The sequence below is a fragment of the Pelodiscus sinensis genome, chromosome 4, assembly GCF_052426305.1.
Source record: "Pelodiscus sinensis isolate ZL-2025 chromosome 4, ASM5242630v1, whole genome shotgun sequence".
Lineage (NCBI taxonomy): Eukaryota > Metazoa > Chordata > Testudines > Trionychidae > Pelodiscus > Pelodiscus sinensis.
In genome coordinates this window covers 78,513,534-78,534,771 of record NC_143055.1, presented here as the reverse complement: position 1 = coordinate 78,534,771, position 21,238 = coordinate 78,513,534, and the positions used below count along the sequence as shown (strand labels likewise).

At 40.9% G+C, this 21,238-nt stretch overlaps 1 protein-coding gene across 2 annotated transcripts in view; it reads left to right on the top strand.

Annotated features, from left to right (window-relative positions):
* Positions 1 to 12,645, top strand: part of GUCY1B1 (guanylate cyclase 1 soluble subunit beta 1) — a 69,547-nt gene extending 56,902 nt beyond the window's left edge. The window contains exons 11-14 of one of the 2 annotated variants that reach the window (XM_075930115.2): positions 318 to 458; positions 3,344 to 3,498; positions 4,771 to 4,897; positions 11,736 to 12,645. In XM_075930115.2, the coding sequence (XP_075786230.1) occupies positions 318 to 458; positions 3,344 to 3,498; positions 4,771 to 4,897; positions 11,736 to 11,759 (447 nt within the window). In that variant the 3' untranslated portion in view covers positions 11,760 to 12,645. Of the gene's footprint in view, positions 1 to 317; positions 459 to 3,343; positions 3,499 to 4,770; positions 4,898 to 11,548 lie in introns of both variants that reach the window. The other variant, XM_075930114.2, reaches the window with a different exon arrangement.
* Positions 12,646 to 21,238: the final 8,593 nt, after the last annotated feature.

Below are 21,238 nucleotides of genomic sequence, written 5' to 3'. Positions count from 1 at the left end.
ATTTAATCCTCAGTGAAGAAAAGAACATGTCCAATGCTAGTTTTAACACCATACAGAATAAAGAGCTCTTATTTGGAGCACTGCACAATGAAATAAATTCATGCAATCATTAAAATAAGTACTCTTTGGCAAATAAAGATAGAATAAGCAATTCATCAATGGATACTGAGTTTCCTAACTAATGTTAAGGAATTATCTACATGATTCTTCAAGGCTGTGTTAGGAATGTGGAAAAAGATAAAGTGTTCACAATTTTGAAGGAAACTCCATAGTAGCTCAAGCTTTCTAATGCATAATTGCCGTACGTGTTTTGATAGGTGGAAACAGTTGGAGACAAGTATATGACAGTGAGTGGTCTACCAGAGCCATGCATTCATCATGCACGATCTATCTGCCACCTGGCATTGGATATGATGGAAATAGCAGGACAGGTTCAAGTAGATGGAGAGCCTGTACAGGTTAGTATTTGTTGCTGTAGATTTCTTTTAAAATCCCACCACTGAAATATAATACAACTCAAAATACAGTCATCAGAGGTTTTATTATTGCTGAAAGATGAGTGATCTTTTTAGTGATAAGATGAAACAGAAATATGTGTCATATGTGTAACGCATCCTCCAAACTCCCAAAAGATAGATACTGAGTGTATCAATCTTATTAAGGTCCAAATTCTGTCCATGGCCACGTTTGCCTGCAGTATGTATGGGCTTGAAACACAGTGTACAGAACAATATTGTTCTCTCCCCAACCCATTTTGATTCTAGTTTAGAGCCACTAGCCAACTTGGGAAAATCTTTCATTTCAGAGCCGTGTACGTTTCTCTAGGCATTTGTTGAGAATGGCAGGCAATACTGTGACTACTAGAAGTTACATTTTGAATTAACACAGAATTAAAGTTCTTGTAATAATCTTTCATCTTTAGAAAAAGAGCCACTGAATAAATCCTATGTACATGAATTGAATTGCTCCTGTTCCTTTTTGCCAGTAGCATATTTGGCCCCATGTTTTTCTATTTATGAGCATAGCAGTGGAGAAGGCATGGATTTGATGCTCTGCACTAACCAAGAGGTCTCTAAAAGGACTTAATCCCATTCTTTATAGTGAGAAGCATCTTTGCTAATAAGCAACATGCCTGTATAAAACTGAGCCACAAAACCCCCAGGCTACATCTAGACTACAAGCCTCTTTCGAAAGAGGATTTTTCAAAAGATACTTTCCAAAAAGCCTCTTTCGAAAAAGAGCATCTAGACTATAACCAGTACTTTCGAAAAAGCAAGCTGCTTTTTCAAAAGAGAGCACCCAGGCGGTCTGGATGTTCTCTTTCGAAAAAGCATAGTTTGCATTACATAGTGCCTTTTTTCAAAAGAGCACTTTAAAAAAAAGTCGTTATTCCTCGTACAATGAGGTTTACCGCTGTTGAAAAAACTGCCGAGTTCTTTCTATTTACTTTCGGAAAAAAACGCGGCAGCAGTCTAGATGCAGGGGAAGTTTTTTTGAAAAAACCTAGTAATCTAGACACACCCACACTGAGCAAATTCTTATATTATCCTAGCAGAGTTGTTTGAGTGTATATAATTCCTGATTCACTTGTGACCTATTTATCACTAAATAAAATTATTATAAATGAAAAGGTTGGGATGCTCAATAAGTAGGAAATCCTGCTGGTTCATGTTCTTGTATAATTATACATTTAGTGCCACTTGTTACAATACGTGGGTCGGGCTTTGTTAAAAATGTAGTGAAATATTTTCAAGGTTTTTCCAGTTCCTAATTAGTGTGTATATGCACAGGATTTCATGGAAAGGGACACATTCTTACTTCTGACTCAGTGTACATCATAATCTGTATAGGAAAATGTAGGCGAGTGCCTTCTATTTAATTCAGTAACTGCTTAATTTAATCAAAACAGGAACTAACAACTTATTTTTAAAATATTACTCTTGCTTTGATTACTTCTGGCTTAAATTTAATAATTCAAGCCAGACGTAATCAAAGCAAGAGTAATAATATTTTAAAAATAAGTTAACCATCATTTCTAGAAATAAGCCATCTGTCAAGGCTCCATTGAAATTACTCATGATTTACACCAACTTTCTTAAGAGTGGAATCAGCCCCATGTTAGCAAAAATAGAGACAATTAGGAATATAGCAGAAATAAAATAATCTCACAGAAAGCTGTATTAGCTATATTGAAATTGCTTTGGATATATGTGGCTGTAATAGAGAATTGGGTTGATAATTTCACCCAAAAGCTGTAAACTTCAGACATTATTATTAACTTTTTAAGTAATGTCCTTTGCTACCATGATGTGCTATGCATCTTGGTGATCATACGAATAATGGGGTTAGTCATTATTTTCAGGCAATGAACTTGGTAAAAGAAAAAGAAAAGTACTCTGCCCCTCTTGCAGATGAGTTCATACACACTTGTGAGGTTTTTGAATGACATATCTGTGTGCTCAGTTCAGATTAGAGGTTGGCAATATGTCAGAGAGTGTGCAATATGTCAGACTTAAAAATCCTTACTTTTTTTCTTGTTAACAAGAAAATATATATAAAAGTCACCTTGTGTTCTGTGCACCTAATATTTAAACCTCTGTGTTTGAAGCCTCCATTTGGCTTTAGTAACATGCACAGTGGTCAAATTCTGCTGTGAGTTACACTCACAAATCATTAAAATCAATTAGTGTGTTCTTTCACTCGTTCTTTGGGGAGGTGCAACATAAAACACAGAGCCTGGACAAGGGAGTATGGTGGCATGAAGCCTCATTTGTGTCCTAGATGTGGGCTGCTACAAAAGTTGAAACAGCACCTGATGTAGTTTAGATAGTCCTGGAGAGCTCCTACAGGTGGCACTGCCACACAGAATCCACAGAATCTCCCTGACTGCTTTCACTGTGGCTTGCAACCTCCATCTTGCACCACCAACATATTCCTGCACCAGGATTTGTGGAGTGGGCATCCTACAAGAGCCTGTGATTATCAGTATCCCGTGACAAGATAATTCTTCTCTGCTGAATCTGTGAATGTGATCCTCTGTGGCCCTTAGAGTGGTATTTCTCTTGTACAAAAAAGGGAGCCTAATTTCCCACTGCCTTTCACCTTGTGACATCATGTATACCTGTGCAAAGTGGATGTAGAATGCAACCATTCTGAATGAATAGCATTTTACACTCAGTCTATGTGGTGTAATGTAAGGCGATAAAGAATCAAGACTGGTGACTCATGAAAAATAAGCTCTAACGTTTAGGGAATGTATAGTATATGTGTTTAGTTGGAAACATCAAGTTAGTAAAATTTATGTTGAACTATAAATATTCTAGCTTGCTTTTTCTTGTTAAAGATAACAATAGGCATCCACACTGGAGAGGTGGTTACAGGTGTCATAGGCCAAAGGATGCCACGCTACTGTCTCTTTGGAAACACTGTTAATCTAACGAGCAGAACAGAAACCACCGGAGAAAAGGGAAAAATCAACGTTTCTGAGTACACCTACAGGTAAGAAATGCAGAACCCCTTCTTGATAAGAATTTCAGAAGATACAACTTTATCAATGTATCCTTAAAGTAACTTTAGAAGTGATAGTGACAATTCCATTCAGTACATTATAGCACATGCATTTACGTGCAGTGTTGGGACAAGTTGCATGACCAGAGATCACTATTTCCATAGGAAACAAATATATTGAGCCACAGGAATTTGTGGTGAGACATGATACCTGCCTTAAGATATTTGTTGGGATTCCTCTGACACATCTTCCACTCAGGTTGCCTAAGAATATATTCTGACACAAGGCTTGTCACTTGGGTTTCTTTATTTGGCATGCAACAAAGCTATACTGAGATGACCAGACTCAAGTGTAGGGTTGGTATAGCAGTACCACACATCCAAAGTTATGCTGCAAACTTCTTCCTTTATTTGCAGTTACACATTTCATTGCATTAACAATACATTTCATTACACATTTTGGGATTGCCTTGGTTACTTTGTAGGAAGCCATCCCCTTACAGAATGTTCTGTACGCTTAGGCTATGTCTACACTGTAGGCTTCTTGTGCAAGAACTGTTTTGCACAAGAGTTCTTGCACAAAAGGTCTTGTGCAAGAGCATGTCCACACTGCATGTGCTTTTGTGCAAGATATGTGCTTTTGCATAAGTGCATCCATGGCCTTGTGGATGCTCTCTTGCACAAGAAAGCTCTGATGGCCATTTTAGCCATAGGGGTTTCCTGCGCAAGAAACCCCTGTTGCCTGCTCACTCTGCCTTCTTGCACAGGGGGCTTATTCCTCATGGGGAGAGGAATAACTCTTGCACAAGAAGCCCTCTTTTCTAATGCTTTACTGTAAATTTACTTGCACAAGAACACGTGTGCAGTGTAGATGCTCTGCAAGTTTTTGCGCAAAAAGCAAAAAGCCTTCAGTGTAGACATAGCCTTATTGTTCCTGTATGACTTACTTTTTTCCTCATCTTACGTTCCAAGCTTGTTTTATTCATTGTTACCTTGTCCATTGTGAATGGCTCCCCCTTATTTTAGGTAATACTGACGTTCTTTTTTCCAGTCTGCTGATTGATTTATCTCCCTAATCCTGTGTCCCAAGGAATGAGTCCTCACGCATGTCCAATTATTTATGTTAAGCCAGGTCTATAATATTGCCTGTCAGTGCAATTAATGTGTCCTCAGATGTAGCATGTTTAATGTTTTCTCTGTTTTCGTGTGCGTATGTATGTGTGTATGTATGTCTGGCTGTAATCTGTTTGTTTTTAATTGCAGGTGTCTTATGTCACCAGAAAATTCAGATCCACAATTCCACCTGGAACACAGAGGCCCGGTTTCCATGAAGGGTAAAAAAGAACCAATGCAAGTTTGGTTTTTGTCCAGAAAGAGTACAGAGACAGAGGTATGACTAATCAAAGAGTAATTCTTCTTTAAAACAAGGAATAAACACAAGTTTAATCTAAACCACTGAGAACCATTTTCACTTGCAAAACTAAATGTTCCCTACGAGAAATGGACCATTTTGTAAAATGTTGTTGAATTAATGTGTTTACAATCTTGACAGCAGATTAAAGGTCTTGATTATTTATCTTTGTTGTTTATGCATTCTCTAAAAAAATACTTTTGTATTTTAAAAAAGTCCTTGAGGGAGTGCCAAGTGTTTAAATATTTATCTCTCCTTACAGATTTCTCTAAAATATTAGACTTAGTAATGTACAGTACATCTCTGTTGAAGTGACACGTATAGTTAGTGCCATTTGAAAACTCTTCATTTGCCTGTATGCAGTGTATCTCCTTTTTTATGCCAGTCCAGCAACTACCTCTGGGTAGACTCCATACTGAAGACAATAGGGTCCTATGCAACAGGGTTTCTCCACATGAAGAAGGAAAGATTGTGCAATCCGGCCTGGTATTCCCAGAGGGTTAGGGTGGGCTGTCTGTTACTGGCTCCTAAGCCCCATCCCTTCCCACTATTGCCCCACTCTCTGCCCCCTATGGCACCCAGTCCCCAAGGATGTGGCTTTGGGGACCACTGGGGAGGAGGCTGGTGCAGCAGCAGCAGTCTTACACCCTCCTGCAACCGCCACGGCAGCAGGAACCTCATTCAGAGTCTATGGGTATGTCTACACTACCCCGCTAATTCGAACTAGCGGGGTAATGTAGGCATACCGCACTTGCAAATGAAGCCGGGATTTGAATTTCCCGGGCTTCATTTGCATAAGCGGGGAGCCGCCATTTTTAAAACCCCGCTGGTTCGAACCCCGTGCGAGGTGTACCGGTAGTTCGGAATAGAATCCTAGTCCGAACTACCTAGTTTGAGCCCCGTGTAGCTGCGCTGCACGGGGTTCGAACCAGCGGGGTTTTAAAAATGGCGGCTCCCCGCTTATGCAAATGAAGCCCGGGAAATTCAAATCCCGGGCTTCATTTGCAAGTGCGGTATGCCTACATTACCCTCCTAGTTCAAACTAGCGGGGTAGTGTAGACATACCCTATGGGACTTAGACTCCAAGAGCCTAAATCTCTTTTGAAAATAGGGCTTAGGCTGCTAAGCCACTTAGTCATTTTGCAAATTTTACTCTCCGTTCTTACTGCAGGTATTAGAACAATCAAATGGTGATTTTTAATGGTACATACTAAAAGTTGATATTTCTTATTCTAGGGCAATATACTTCAGGGAAAATTCTGTATTTTCTCTAGAACTTATTTATAGTCCTTAGCACAGACTCTGTGACTTTTATGAATATTCTATGCACCTCCATTTGATGATACTTTGATATTTGTGTTTTATACCAACTGAGAATATACCATAATTTCATATGGCTGACATTTCCACTTGAGATCCATAGTCAGAAGTAAAAGAGTTTTATCAAAACATTTTTTCCTAACTTAAAAACAATAGAGATCCTATTTAACAAAGCACTTGTATTTAAATGTAGCGTTAGAGAGGAATTCATAACCATGTGTGTACTAGCCACTCTAGCCTGAACAGTTATTTAAAGTGGTTTTTAAAGGGTTCATATAATCAAGGCTACTGCTGATATTAATAATATTTATCATTTATATTATGTAGCAATTATCAGCTTTTTATTAACACTAACCTATTCATTTTCCCAACCCCCTTAAGAGATAAGTAGGTAAAGAAAACATTGTAAATCCTCTTTTATAGAGGAGGAACCGAGACAAAGGAACACAGCTAGAGACATCTTGGGCCTGATTTCTAGGAGCATTAAGTACCTGCAGCTTTTACAGAGTCACAGGAGTTTAGCATTTCTGAAAACTAGGTCCAAGGTGTTTCAAATTGCACTCTCCATAACTGAGAAACTCATCACTAATGGCAACTTTTGACATTTTGGCTGAAAGTAACTTGCTTATAGCCACAGTCAGGGATGTTATACCAGCTGAGGAGCAGCTGGTTCCCAGGCCTTTGCTCAGAAGGCTGGATGCTACTGTAAGATAAATGATTAACAATTGACAACTGACTAAAATAAATGAATTGCTCTACTGACTCATTTTCATTTACCCTTTCACAAATCATTAGCTATTTCTAAAACATGAATAGGAAATAGAATCTAGTATCTTTAGGATACCATTATATATGTAATATTGTAATGGGCTGTCCATTGTATGCATTATACATAACATTATTTCACTCCGGAGATAAATGTTATAACTAAGGGTATGCCTACACTAGCCTCCTAGTTCGAACCAGGGAGGCTAATGTAGGCATTCGAAGTTGCAAATCAAGCCTGGGTTTTAAATATCCTGCGCTTGATTTGCATCTTCCCGGCCGGTCGCCATTTTTTGAAATTTACAAGTCCGGACTAACTGCCCGCATCTACACGCGGCAGGGACCCGGTAGTTCGAATTAAAGCCCTAGTTCGAACCACCTGTTATTCCTCCTGGAATGAGGTTTAACAGGTAGTTCGATTTAGGGCTTTAATTCGAACTACCGGGTCCCTGCCATATGTAGACGCAGGCAGTTAGTCCGGACTTGTAAATTTCAAAAATGGCGACCGACTGGAAAGATGCAAATCAAGCGAGGGATATTTAAATCCCAGGCTTGATTTGCAACTTCGAATGCCTACATTAGCCTCCCTGGTTCGAACTAGGGGGCTAGTGTAGACACACCCCAAGTTATCTGTTTTACCAAGCATTGTAGCACTCTTTATCGTAGGACAACACATGCTTTTCAGTTCTATTCAGTCTCTTTCTGGATAGCTGACCTAACAGTTTCTTTAAATGTAGCCTATGCAAATTGCTGCCCCAAAAGAATGTGTGGTGGAGAATAGGCTTTATACCTTCCTCCCAGAAGAAGGGAAACTAAGTTGTATTCTGGAAAGAACAATGCCTCTAGGTCTGACTCAGACCATGTGCTACATAAATGTCTTCTGCTTCTTATGATAAATTTACCTAGAATTCTCAGACATGTCTCAAACACAGGGTACAGTTTCCTTCAGACTCTGATAGACCAATAGGATTATTTCCTTGCCTGGTAAAAGACAGGGATTGTTTTGTTTCAGCTTTTCCCTAAATACAGATGCACACAAATACAGTGTTCCTGTTCAGTAAGATTCCTCCCATCACAGAAGAGCTCTGTGCAAGCTCAAAAGCATGCCTGTCTCACTAACAGAAGTTAGTCTAATAAACAATATTACCTCACCCACCTCTTCTCTCTACCATCTAGTAGGGACTTTCCTGCATGTTGCAAGGAGTGCGTCATAGAATGAATTACATATTTAAAAGATTTCTTAAAATCTTTTTCACCTCCATTATCTCTGATTCTGATTGATTGATTCATGTTGGTAATATGCCATGTCCATTCTCTTTATCCCAGAAGGCAGTGATGAAACTCACCTTCTCCTAATTTATAACATTTTATATTAGATCACAATAATTAACACAAGAAGTAAATGTTTTCAACAAGTAGATCAAGATTTTGTGCCAGACTTTAAAAGACCCTGAGTTTCTCAGGCTATGTCTACATCACAAGATTTTTGCGCAAAAACCTGGGGAGCGTCCACACCTCAGATGAGCTCTTGCACAATTAAATGGGAAGATAAATGGCAGAACAGAGAGCTTTTTCCGCCATAGGTAAACCTCCTTTTCTGAGGCATAACTGCTTTTAGCGTTCCAGCTATTGCGCAAGAAGGCATGTATGGAAAAAGGCACAGGTGCTCTGATAGCCATTCACAGAATGGCCATCAGAGCTTTCTTGCGCAAGAGTGTCCAGCAGTGTGGAGGTGTGAACGTGCTCTTGAGCAACAAGTTTTTGTGCAAAAACTCTAGTGCAAAAGGCTTCTTGTGCAAGGAGCCTGTAGTGTAGACGTAACCTAAAGCATCAGTACATAGCAATGTGAGTTATAGCAGCTTATCACTAGGGGATGTTAAATTTCGATTAATCAGCTAATTGAGTAGTTGATGGAATTTCCATTGACTACTCAATTAGTCAACAAGGGGGTGGGAGTGGGGCGCTTGCTATCCTGGCAGTGCCTCTGCCTTTTAAATGTAGTAAGAGCTGCTTGCAGCTCTTACTACAATGAAAAAGAAGAGGTGCAGCAGGGAACCTGGGTTGAGTGGGGACTGAAAAGCCTAGGACTCTTACTATATTTAAAAGGCAAAGGCACAGCAATCAGGACCCAACTCATGTCCTTACTCCCACTGAACCTCTGCCTCCTCTGCCCCCCTGCAGAGATGATGCTGGGGGGTGGAACCAGTTTTTAAGTCGGCTCCCTGCTGCACCAGCTCCTGTTCCCCACCCTTGCTGCCTCTTATACAGAAACAGCAGGCGGGTGGGAAGTGACTAGTTGAGTAACGGCTCTACTATCCGAAAAGTCTAGGCTTATCGGGTAGTTGACTAGATGTTTAGATCCCTTTTCTAGCATCACTAAGTGATGTCAGCCGCTGACATATTACAGTATTACATATTCCAAGCACCAATATTTGCTTGCATTTTGTATTCTTTTTTCTGTTTTCCCCCTAAGCACTTTCTTCTACCCAACAGTTTTAGGCCCACATCTGAACCATGGGCGATGAATGTCCCCATGACTTGGGGAAGCCGGCCCTCCAGCTCTGCCCCTTCCACTTGATGTGCCTACCAGAGCCCAGACCCCTCACTGTGGTGGCTGCTGGTCCCTGCTCAGCTCTCCCCCTCTTGCTCCTTGCCCAGGATAGAACCCCCAGCCTGGGACAGTGCAGCCCCAGCTTCCTTCATCCCCAGAGCTCCATCAGGTGGCATGGCCCCAGCCTGCTTCAAAGCTGCGGAGAGCCTGTGAGCTCTGGAAAAACAACGAGCAGCACATCCCCAGTCTGCTTCTGCACTGGAGCTCTGAAGAGCCAGCAGACAGCATGTCCCCAGCTTCCCCCAGCCCTAAAGCTCCAGAAAACCAATGGCAGTATGGCCCCAGTCTCACCTGGTCCCGAGCACCAGAGAGAAGAACTGGGAGGTGGGCTTCAGGCTCCCTGTGCCATGCCTAATTGCTAGCCCCCTAACCAAAATACCCCAGCCCCACAGCTGACTGTCCAGCCCTAGTGTTGGATGGCCAGAAGTGCCCCGGTGCTGGAAGGACATGCAGTGTGGACCCCAGCCTATCTTCCTCATCCTCTGGCACTGCAACAACAGGCTGGGGAAGGAGGCCTGGGGAATTCCAGTGGAGCATGGGTGAGGCCAGGTGAGGCAATTTGAGAAAGAAATGCCTTCTCCTGCCTATGATACCCACCGTTCATGGTCTGAACTGAGCATTGGCACCAGTGGCTCTGGCTCTATCTTTTGTTTTCAGTTCCTGATGCCCTTGTTTTTGTGTTTTTAGAACAAAGTGCAGCTGCTGCTTCACTTCTGACAGGGAGGTTTATTTTAAAAACACAGAGTAGGATTGTCCAGTTAATAGAAAAGCTCAGGTATTTATTTTTACCTTTCTGGTTTACAACATTCAAAAATGGGAGGAAACTGCAGCCAAAGTAAAAGGAATTGGGAATAAAAATATTGGTTCCTTAATATAACATCCACCATGTTGAAGGCAACTGATGTAAGTATTATCCCTCCAGATGCCTCCTACTCCGTGTTTCCCATTTTCAGAGTGTCTTCACTTAGGGCATGTCGACACTAGGAAATTTATTTTTGAGGTAACTTATTTTAAAACAATAACTCCCGAAATAAGTATTTCGAAATAGTGTGCCTATGCTACAGGGAAGTCTCAAAACAAGTCCAAGGCAGGCTTTTTTAATATGGACATGTTGGGGAGTAATTACTTTGACTGACTCTGGGGAGTAGTTATTTTGAAATTGCAACCCACACTACCGCTATTTTGAAATAACTATTTCAAAATAAATGTTATTCCTCGTGGAAAGCAGGAATTATTATTTTGAAATAACCAGCCCGTTATTTTGAAATTACAGGCTTGATGGGGCATGTCTAAACTACATCCCTCTTTCGAAAGAGGAATGTAAATTAGACAGATCGAAATTGCAAATGAAGCTAGGATTTAAATTTTCTGTTCTTCATTTGCATAATGGCAGCCGCGCATTCTTTTGAAAATGGGTATTTTGAAAGTGAAACCGCCATCTAGATATGGTTCTTTTGAAAAAGAAACCCTTTTTCGAAAGATCCTGTACTCATCAAAAAATGTTATTTCGAAATAAGGGGAGTTATTTCGAAATAGTTCCCTAGTATAGACCAGGGCTTACTCCTCACTGTGCTGGTTCCCCATTCTGATCTCAAGCAGCATTCTCTCTAACCTCAGATGGTGTAGCATGAATGGCTGTAGGGACTCTGTGACTGGATAGTCCTATGCCTTCTCTGTCACAAGTATCACAGCAGCCTTAGATAGTGAGGGACAAATTAGGGCAACTTGCTGCCTAACTATGGAATTGTCTTAATCCTGCTAATAAGGTACTCAGAGCCCGGGATCCTGGCACAACAATATCCCCATTACTCACTCTCATTATTATTTATAATAAAGCTGGAATGAAATGTATCAAACTTTTTTGTCACTGAATGTCACATCACTCTTTCAAAGAAAATCCCTCATTTCTCAAACTTTCCTTACATGCACTCAAGGAAATAAAGCAAGATGTTTACTGAGCTGGGGGAAGAGGAAGAGGACGCTGGATAGGGTGCAATGCTGTGTCCCAAACAGCTTACTGGTCTGGTAGTAATGATGAATTGTGGGTAATACTTCACTTTGCATTTCTCATTTGTCTATTTGCCCTATTCTGAAAATATCATATTCACTGCTTTCCTGCAGATTCGTATTTGCCTCAGTTTTTGACATCGTGTTTTTGCTGTGGATATGTTTTCCAAGCCATTTTTGTGGACACGTAACTTTTTTTGTGCCCTGAACATCGGATAGTGCTGAATGACATTATGCAATGTGTGTGCCATAACTAACCCTTTTAATTTGGTGCTTCTCACATGTGCTCATTGTCTTCATCATGATTATAAAAGCTATCTTATTAATGCTATCCATTTTCCTTCAATATGCCAGCATGTGGCACTCCAGTTCCTCCTGGGAACAACACTTGAAACACTGTGCTAATAAGTATTGTGAAAACAACAGTTCTTTTGATGTTATTGTACAATTTTCACCTGGATATACTATATATACATTTTCTATATTCAAAAGAGGGGGTTGGTCATCTAATACTGCAATTTGAATTGTGTGTAAATGTAATTCTATCCAAATGCTGCTCACTTTCCATTTATTTTTCATTGATTCATATTCACTGAATGCCGCTGACTTGCTGCAAAATGTTATGCCACTCAATGTTGCTTTGGTTCTTTTCCTTTCAACCATAAACATATAAAGGCACAGCACTGGGACAAGTTAATCAAGCAAGCCTTTTATTTTTTGTGTCTTTAGTTTTCAGAAATGTTTTTGTTTCAGTCCTTAGAAGAATTTTATAATGTTCTAGACAAAAGTCAGGAATAATTATGTTAGCTTCAGTGTAAAGGGCATTGCTGTTGGAATAATATGTTCAGTCTTAGCTCTATGATATTTTTCAAATAGTTGCTTTATACAATTATGTTAGTACAGTACAATTACTTGTGTGAAAAATAAAAGTTTGTCTATAGTGTATCTTTTCAGCCCAAAAATATATGTATAAATGTTTCATGCTAATGTGTAAAAGAAACTGCAATAAATTATTTTTTCCATTGGTCTTTGAAAGTTTATTTCTTCAATAAAAACAAACATATTACACTTGCTGTGACAAATGTTATTTTATTATATGAATTCTGAATCTGAATATTTCCTGTGCCATCAGATGTCACTTGGGCCATGAACAAGTCCATCCTTGCCAATCATGCTGTTTGATAGAATGGCTACCCCACTGTGTTTCTAAATCTTAACTTTTATATGAGACTAGGTTAATGGCCTATCATTCAACCCCCAGTTTCAAGGGTCAAAGAACTACTTTTCATCTTATAGAGTAACAGATGTATTGGAGCATAAGCTTTTGTGGGCAAAGACCCACTTCATCAGATGCATGGTGGGTCTTTGCCCTCGAAAGCTTATGCTTCAATATATCTGTTAGTCTATAAAGTGCCACAGGACTCCGTGTCGCTTTTGCAGATCCAGACTAACATGGCTACCCCTCTGATACTTTTCATCTGTCCCTCGACATGTCCAGCTGAAGTGCCCTTAATAGAAGTTAAAACTCCTGCCAGCATAGCTCACAGGTTCACTGGAGCATACGAGCCTCCCCAGCCAGGTGAAGATACAGTCCTCAAGAAAGGATCATACAGATTTTCAGCTATTTTCCAAACTATGGCTCCAATCTTGCAGTCAGTGCCTATATGGAATAGTGCTCAAAATGTGTAGGCTCCTTCCTCACACACACAAAAAACAAACAAAAACAAAACCACAAACAAGGACATAAAATTGCATGTACAATCATTATTTTGATACATTTAAACAATAATTGGCAACCTAAAATCTCTCTATATTTTTAGAGGTTTGTGTTAGTCTGTGTGAATGCTGTGGCCACCCCTGTGCACCTCCATCCCCTGAGCTGGACTCGGGAGCGCTGGCATGGGGGAGGCCATGCCCCTTGCCCTAGGCTGGGCCTGGGGAGTGCTGGTGCAGGAGGCTTACACTGCCTCCCCTCCTCCCCCCGTCCCCCATCCTCTCTAGCTGGGCCTGAGGAGTAGAGACCTGTGCTACCTCCCTGCCTCCCCATACTGGGGAATGCTGAGGAGGGAAGCCTGTACACACTGCCTCTTCCTCCACACTCCCACCTCCAGCCCCGAGGGACTGCTGGTGAGGGAGGCCTCCCTACTCCACCAGGCTGGGCCTGGAAAGCGCTGGCCAAGGGTAGGTCTGTGCAGCCCCAATGTGCAGCCCCAATCCCCAGCCTCAGGCTGGGTCCCTCCCCCAAATCCAACCCCTAAGCCAGGTCCACTTCTCAAACTCCTGGGTGGGTCCACCTCTATGTCCCCAGACCAGCCCCCTACCAATTTCCTGGGACAGCCTGGGGCGCACCGGCGAGAGGGCTACGTGGTCCTTCCCCCCCACCTCCTCCCTACCAGTGGGCCAAACCCGGGCTGCGCTGGGTAACTCTGTTAGTTACAAACAATGATAGTTACAGTTGTGTGAGGACACAGTTGATCCACTCAAAAGCTTAAAAGCAAGGGGTGCATCTAGACTGGCAAGATTTTGCGCAGCAAAAACTTGCTAGCTGTCTACACTAGCCGCTTGAATTTGCACAAGAGCACTGACGTTCTAATGTAAGAATTCAGTGCTTCTTGCGCAAATACTTTGACGCTCCCATTCAGGGATAAGCTCTCTTGCACAAGAATACTTGCACAAGAGGGCCAGTGTAGACAGGCATCTTAATTTTTTGCACAAGAAAGCCCAATGGCCAAAATGGCCATCGGAGCTTTCTTGCACAAAAGCGCGTCTATACTGGGCACAGATGCTTTTGCACAAAAGCACTTTTTGCGCAAAAGCATCCATGCCAATCTAGACACTCTTTGCAGAAATACTTTTAACGGAAAAAACTTTTCCGTTAAAAGTATTTCCGTAAAATCATGCGAGTCTAGACGCAACCAAGGAATTTAGAAGTTAAGTAGCAATGCTTTTATATTCTTTTCCACCTTCAGAATGTACATTTTGGTAACACACTCCAACACTCCAGAAGGCTGTCACTTTTCTTCCCTACTCAAAAGCAATTTGCACCCTGACTTCATTAAGCCTGGAGTCTAACACAAAGCCTTAACATTAAACTACTCATTTCCATTAACCTGAGAATGTTTTTTCCTGGATAAATCACACAAGCTACATCTAGAGTGCATCCCTTTTTCGTAAAAGGGATGCAAATTAGACATATTGCAATTGCTAATGAAGCGGGGATTTAAATCTTCCCCGCTTCATTTGCATAAAAATGGCTGCCGCTTTTTTTCGGCACGGAGCTTTGCCAGAAAAAAGCGCCAGTCTATATGCGGATCTTTCGGAAAATAAAGCCTTTTCCGAAAGATCCCTTATCCCTCTTAAAATAAGGGATGTCAGTGCTTTTCCGGAAATTCAAGCGGCCAGTGTAGACAGCTGGCAAGTTTTTCCGGAAAAGCGGCTGATTTTCCAGAATAACTTGCCAGTGTAGACACAGCCACAGGAGTATTGTACACAGGACACAGGAGACACAATTTTGTTTGGCACTGGTGAGTCTTAGCTGGTGTATTGTGTCCTGTTCCAGTAGCCACGATTTAGGAAAGATGTGGACAAATTGGAGAGAGTCTGAAGAAGAGGAACAAAAATGATAAAAAGTAAAAACTGCCCTATGAGGAAATATTAAAAAAACCTGGTTATGTTAATTTAGGGAAAAGACAGAATGGGAATTGAAAACAGTCTTCAAATATAAAGGTTGATACAAGGAGGATGAGGATCAGTTGATCAGCTGTTCTCCACATCTGCTGAAGTTAAAATTAGAAATAATGGGTTTAATCTGCAGCAAGGAAGATTTAGCTAAGATATTATTTTTAAAAACCTTTCCTTCAGGATATTTAAACACTGGAATAATCTTCCAAAGAAGATTGTGTAGAACATTAGAAGAGGTTAAACAAACACTTGTCAAGGACGATCTAGGTTAACTTGGTCCTTACCCAGTGCAGGGACAAAGGCTATGTCTAAACTACAGTGTTTTTGCGCAAAACTCCGTGGAGCATCCACACCTCAAGCATGTTTTTGAGTAAAAAACAGTAAAACAGCAGAACAGAGAGCTTTTTGCACTGTAGGTATATCTCTTTCTATGAGGAATAACTCTTTTTTGTGCAAGAGTTCTTGTGCAAAAAGGTGTGTGTGGTTGCTCAACAGGGGTTTCTTGTGCAAAAAGAGCCTATCACAAAAGCACAGGTGCTCTGATGGCCATTCTGTGAATGGCAATCAGAACTTTCTTGTGAAAGAGCATCCATGCAGTGTGGACGCTCTCTTGTGCAAAAGCACATTGCTTTTGCAATGCACTTTTGAGTTGTGGACGCTCTTTTGCGCAAGAAGTTTTTGAGGACGATCTCTTCCACAAAAAGCTTCTTGCGCAAAAACCCTGCAGTGAAGACAAAGCCTGGGAGAGGTGCAAATTAGAGATGGTTGATTTTCTGATGAAAACAGGGACACATATTTCATGATTTTGTTTTCTTATTTGCACCCGGATCCCACACATGTTTCTTTTACTACTGTGAGTTCAATGGAACCAGTCACAGCAGTAATATTAAGCACATCCTTGAATGTTGGCAGTATCAGTGCCTTTTTTTGTGTGTGTAGCTCTCATACATACTTGTTTGTTGAGTGCCTTAGAACTGTATATAGATATTTTTTGAATCCACCTATTATTTGGCGCATTCTAAATGATGGAGAATTCTCATCTCATGAAGGAATCCTTGGCGGGGGAGACCTAGTAATGTCCAGAGGACACCGAGTTCTACTAAATCAGGAAATCTTTTTCATTAAAAAGAGGGGGCAGATAGAAAGATAAGACTGTAAAACTAATTAGGTCACATGACATTGTTTCAGCCAGTTGGATTGTGTTTTGTAGCCCAGTATGTAACACAAAATGTTTTACTACAATTTGATTGGCTAGAATCTCACCCTTAAAGGGAAATAACGTATAAGCAAAGGGAATAGTCTACATTGGCTATGATGGCATCTGCAGATGGCTATAATGGGAGTTCCACTGGGAAAGAGAAACCATTTGTCCGGGAACTCCGAGCCTCATAGCCTCTTCTCTGGAAGAAGTTGTCTGCCACTTGAATTTTTAAAACATAAAAAATCTGCACTTTTCAAGCTGCCCATCTAATGGGTTCCTACGTACTGAAATCTCTAAAATCTTGTTTAAACTACAGACCTAACTGCCAGTGTGTGGCTGTCTGTCTTGGTTCAGTTTTGTTGTTATGTTTGTGTAGTGTGAATGGAACAGTTCAGTTAAATAACTGTATTATGATAGGTTGTATTAAGGTTACCTAACACTTTTCCACAGCCATGTTATCCTAGCCACATTATGAACACAAATCTATATTAGAAGCTCATGTATCAGAGTCAGAGATGCTGGAACTATGGTTGGGAGGGTGTTGCTGCTCCTGGCTTGAAGTAGTATCCATCATACACAGGATTTACAGTTTTGATCAACATCTTTCAGCACCTCCACTATACAAATTGTTCCAATGCCTCTGTCACAGAGGTGCAAGAACCTGAACAGGATAGGAATACATACTCTCCAAACTATGAGCTGGCTCAGACTTGTAACACAGCTGTGATCTTACATACTATAAATCATTTACAAGTGTCACTCTGCTTGCTTCATTTGGCTAGAGAAACCTGTTACTTTCCTTGTAGCTCTGTTTTTCATTATTGGATATTGAAAGAAGTATTCATATTGTTTTCCTTACAAATTTTTGTTTTTCTCCACTTGGAGAAATATTAAAATTGTTCTTGCATTTCAGGTATTGTGGTTCTTTTATGCATCTAGCCTGCAATTAGAAAAGAATGTACAATAACTCATATTTCTCAGGGTTCAACAGCAAACATTTTCCTACCTTTTCTGATTTACTGCATCTAAAATTGTTTTAAAGGGGAAGGTGCTAATCCAAACATGAAAAGAAAATAGCTTTACTTCTGGATATAGAATTTCATATACAGCGCTCTTTGTTTTTCCCCTATTGATTCTCAAGCTTCAGATTGCTTTGAAGGACAGTTGTGGAAAAACTGGAACAATACGTGCTTTCTTCAGTAAGACATTCTTCATTTGTTATTGACAAAGGCTAATGCTGACCTCCACTATAACAGCTGATTGATCCTTTTTCCAGGGTGAATACTGATAAAGAAGAAAAGGGAGAGTAAGAATAGTTTTTGTGCTTACTGCAGGGCTGGCGATTTCTCTCTTACAAAGGTTTTGTCCCATGCCTTTTTTAGTGATTACCATTCCACGAGGAGTAACGGTAGTTCGAACTAGAAAGCCTAGTTCGAACTACCTAGTTCGTGCCGCGTGTAGCCGCGCGGCACGGGGTTCGAACCAGCCGGCATTTAAAAATGGCGGCGCCCGGCTTATGCAAATGAAGTCCGGGAAATTCAAATCCCGGGCTTCATTTGCAAGTGCGGTATGCCTACATTACCCTCCTACTTCGAAATAGGAGGGTAGTGTAGACATACCCTCAGTGATTTAGCAGGATCGAAATTGCAGTATACAATACTGGCAAAATACTCCAAGCATGGATGCAGCAATGCCAGGAAAGCTACACTTTATACTCGTACAGTAAAAACACCATCCTGCAGCAAAACAAGTAATACTGGTCAAAGTGCTGCTTTACAGATGGGGATACTGAGTCTCAAGAGGTTTAATGTGCTCAAGAACACACCAAATGCGAATGTCAGTAGCACATGTCCTAAGTTTCTGTCCTTTGGTTGTATATTTTTCCCTTGGCATTCATCTCATATATATTTGCTATATGGAGATCTCTTTGGGACCTAGTTTTGCTTATGAATCAGTAGTAAATGTTGTGCCAATCTTTCAAAAAGGGAAAAAAGGACAATCCAGGAAACTACAGACCAGTCAACCTTACCTCAGTCCCAGAAAAATAATGGAAGGGATCCTCAGGGAATCCATTCTGAAGCACTTGGAAGAGGGGAAAGTGATCAGGAATAGTCAAAAAGGGTAAGTCATGCCAATCTGATTAGCTTCTATGAGAAATTAACTGGCTCTGTGGACATGGGATATACCTTGACTTTAGCAAAGCTTTTGATACGGTCTCCCATAATATTCTTGCCAGCAGCTTAAGGATGTATGGATTGGATGAATGGACTGTAAGGCAGATTGAAAGCTGGCTAGATCGTTGGGCACAATAGGTAGTGATCAATGGCTTGATTTCTGGTTGGTGGTTGGTTTCAAGTGGAGTGCCCGAAGGACTAGTTCTAGGGCCTGATTTTTTCAACATCTTTATTAATAACCTGGATGAGGGGATGGATTGCACCCTCAGCAAGTTTGCAGATTACACTAAGCAAGGGGGAGAGATAGATACATTGGAGAGTAGGGATAGGGTCCAGAGTGACAAGAAAAATTAGAGGCTTGGATCAGAAGAAATCTGATGAGGTTCAAGAAGGACAAGTGCTGAGTCCTGCACTTGAGATGGAAGAATCCCAAGCATTGTTACAGGCTAGGGACCAACCAGCTAAGCAGCAGTTCTGCAGAAAAGAATCTGGGGATTACAATGGATGAGAAGCTGGATATGAGGCAACAGTGTGCCCTGGTAGTCAAAAAGGGAAATGGCATATTAGGGTGCATTAGAAGGAGCATTGCCAGCAGCTCTAGAGAAGTGATTATTCCCCTTTATTCTGCATTGGTGAGGCCACATCTGGAGTACTGCATCCAGTTCTGGGCCCCCCACTACAGGAAGGATGTGGACGCATTGGAGAGGGTCTAGCAGAGGTCAATCAAAATGATTAAGGGGCTGGAACACATGACCTATGAAGAAAAGCTGAGGGATTTGGGCTTATTTAGTCTGCAGAAGAGTAGAGTGAGGGGGGATTTGATAGCAGCCTTCAACATCCTGAAGGTGGGTTCCAAAGAGAATGGAGAGAGGCTGTGCTCATTAGTGACAGATGGCAGAAGAAGGAACAATGGTCGCAAGTTACAATGGAGAAGATCTAGGTTGAATATTAGGGGAAACTATTTCACTAGGAGGGAGGTGAAGCACTGGAATGCGTTATGCAGGGAGGTGGTGGAATCTTCATCCCTAGAGCTACGTCTACACTGCGCATTGTTGTGCAAGAAGATATGCAAATGAGGTGCGGCGATAAATATCCCCGCACCTCATTTACATACCCAATAAGCTGCCATTTTTGCAGAAGGGGCTTTTGCAGAAGAAGGAGCTTTCTACACTTCTCCTTCTTGTGCCAAAAAACTCTCTTACGCATGAGCCGTTCTTCCTGAAAGTAAGTGGCAGAACGGCCCCTGTGCAAGAGGGGTGTTTTGTGCAAGGAGCAGTGTAGACAGTTCCTTCTTGTGCAAAGGCCCCTTGCTCAAAAATGACAGCTCATTAGGTATGCAAATGAGGCATGGCGATATTCATCATTGTGCCTCATTTGCATATCTTCTTGTGCAAGAATGTGCAGTGTAGACATAGCCCAGAGGTTTTTAAGTCCCAGCTTCACAAAGTCCTGGCTGGGATGATTTAGTTGTGATTGGTCCTGCTTTGGTCTCTTCCAACCCTGGAATTCTATGATTCTAAATTCCAAATTAACAATCATTCTGGTACTTAATATCTATATAATTCTTCTTATTTATAAATCTTAAAGTACTTTAGGAAAGAAGGTAAGTATGTATAAGCACAATGTGATGTGGCAAGGTCACATTGATCAGACATTGATCAAGTCTGTTGATTTTTTAAATGCATGTTTCTTATTGCCATTTTAAAGTATGTAATTAGCATGTATTAACATTATTAATTGCATCCCTAGATGCTTCAAATCCATCTTGCAGCTAGCACTGAAAAGCCATTAAAGGTTATTTATTCAGGAAAAGCTCGAACAATCTCCTTTTTTAATCATATCTGGTATCTTTATCATTCTTCACTACATCAGACCACAAAAGACCAATTTGTTTTAAGGTTTACATTAGGTGAATAAAATTGGAAACTTGACCACCTCTCAGTTTGGCTTTATTTTCATTTACTACATAGGACTTTTCTTCTATTAAGCCCTCAATCTTTCCTTGAATGCACATTTGTTACAAGCCGATTTTCTAAACTCATAATGACAAAAATGTACCCCAGGACTGCAAACATTTCAAAATTTGCTTACCATCTATTATTGAAACAATGACAAATACTCTTTTATTTCACTATCAGAGGCTTAGGCCGGAACCAAGTACGCTGAAAGCAATAGATCCAAAATTGCCCCCTTTATGGCTACAATCTCCAGAGCTCCTCCCACCTCACCTGTCTTTGCAGGGAAAAAGATGGGATTTATTGAGTTATTGAGTTTATTGATGGAACAAGGAAGTCTGGCTTAGTAGGACTTCCCACTTGTGTAAACAACTTGAGCTGGCAGTTCATGAACACAGTTTCAGTGTCATGAATGTACATAATTCTCTAGCCTGAGACTCTTATTGAGTATCTTTAATGTCTGATCTAAATATATTGTGTAGTTCTAGTTTAAATCTCAGCATTCTTTTTGATTTTAGCTAGAAACAGTTCGTGTTTTGCTATAGTGGTTCCCATTAATAAGTCAACATTTGCCCATAGGTATTGTGCAGTGGTATCAGAAGTAAC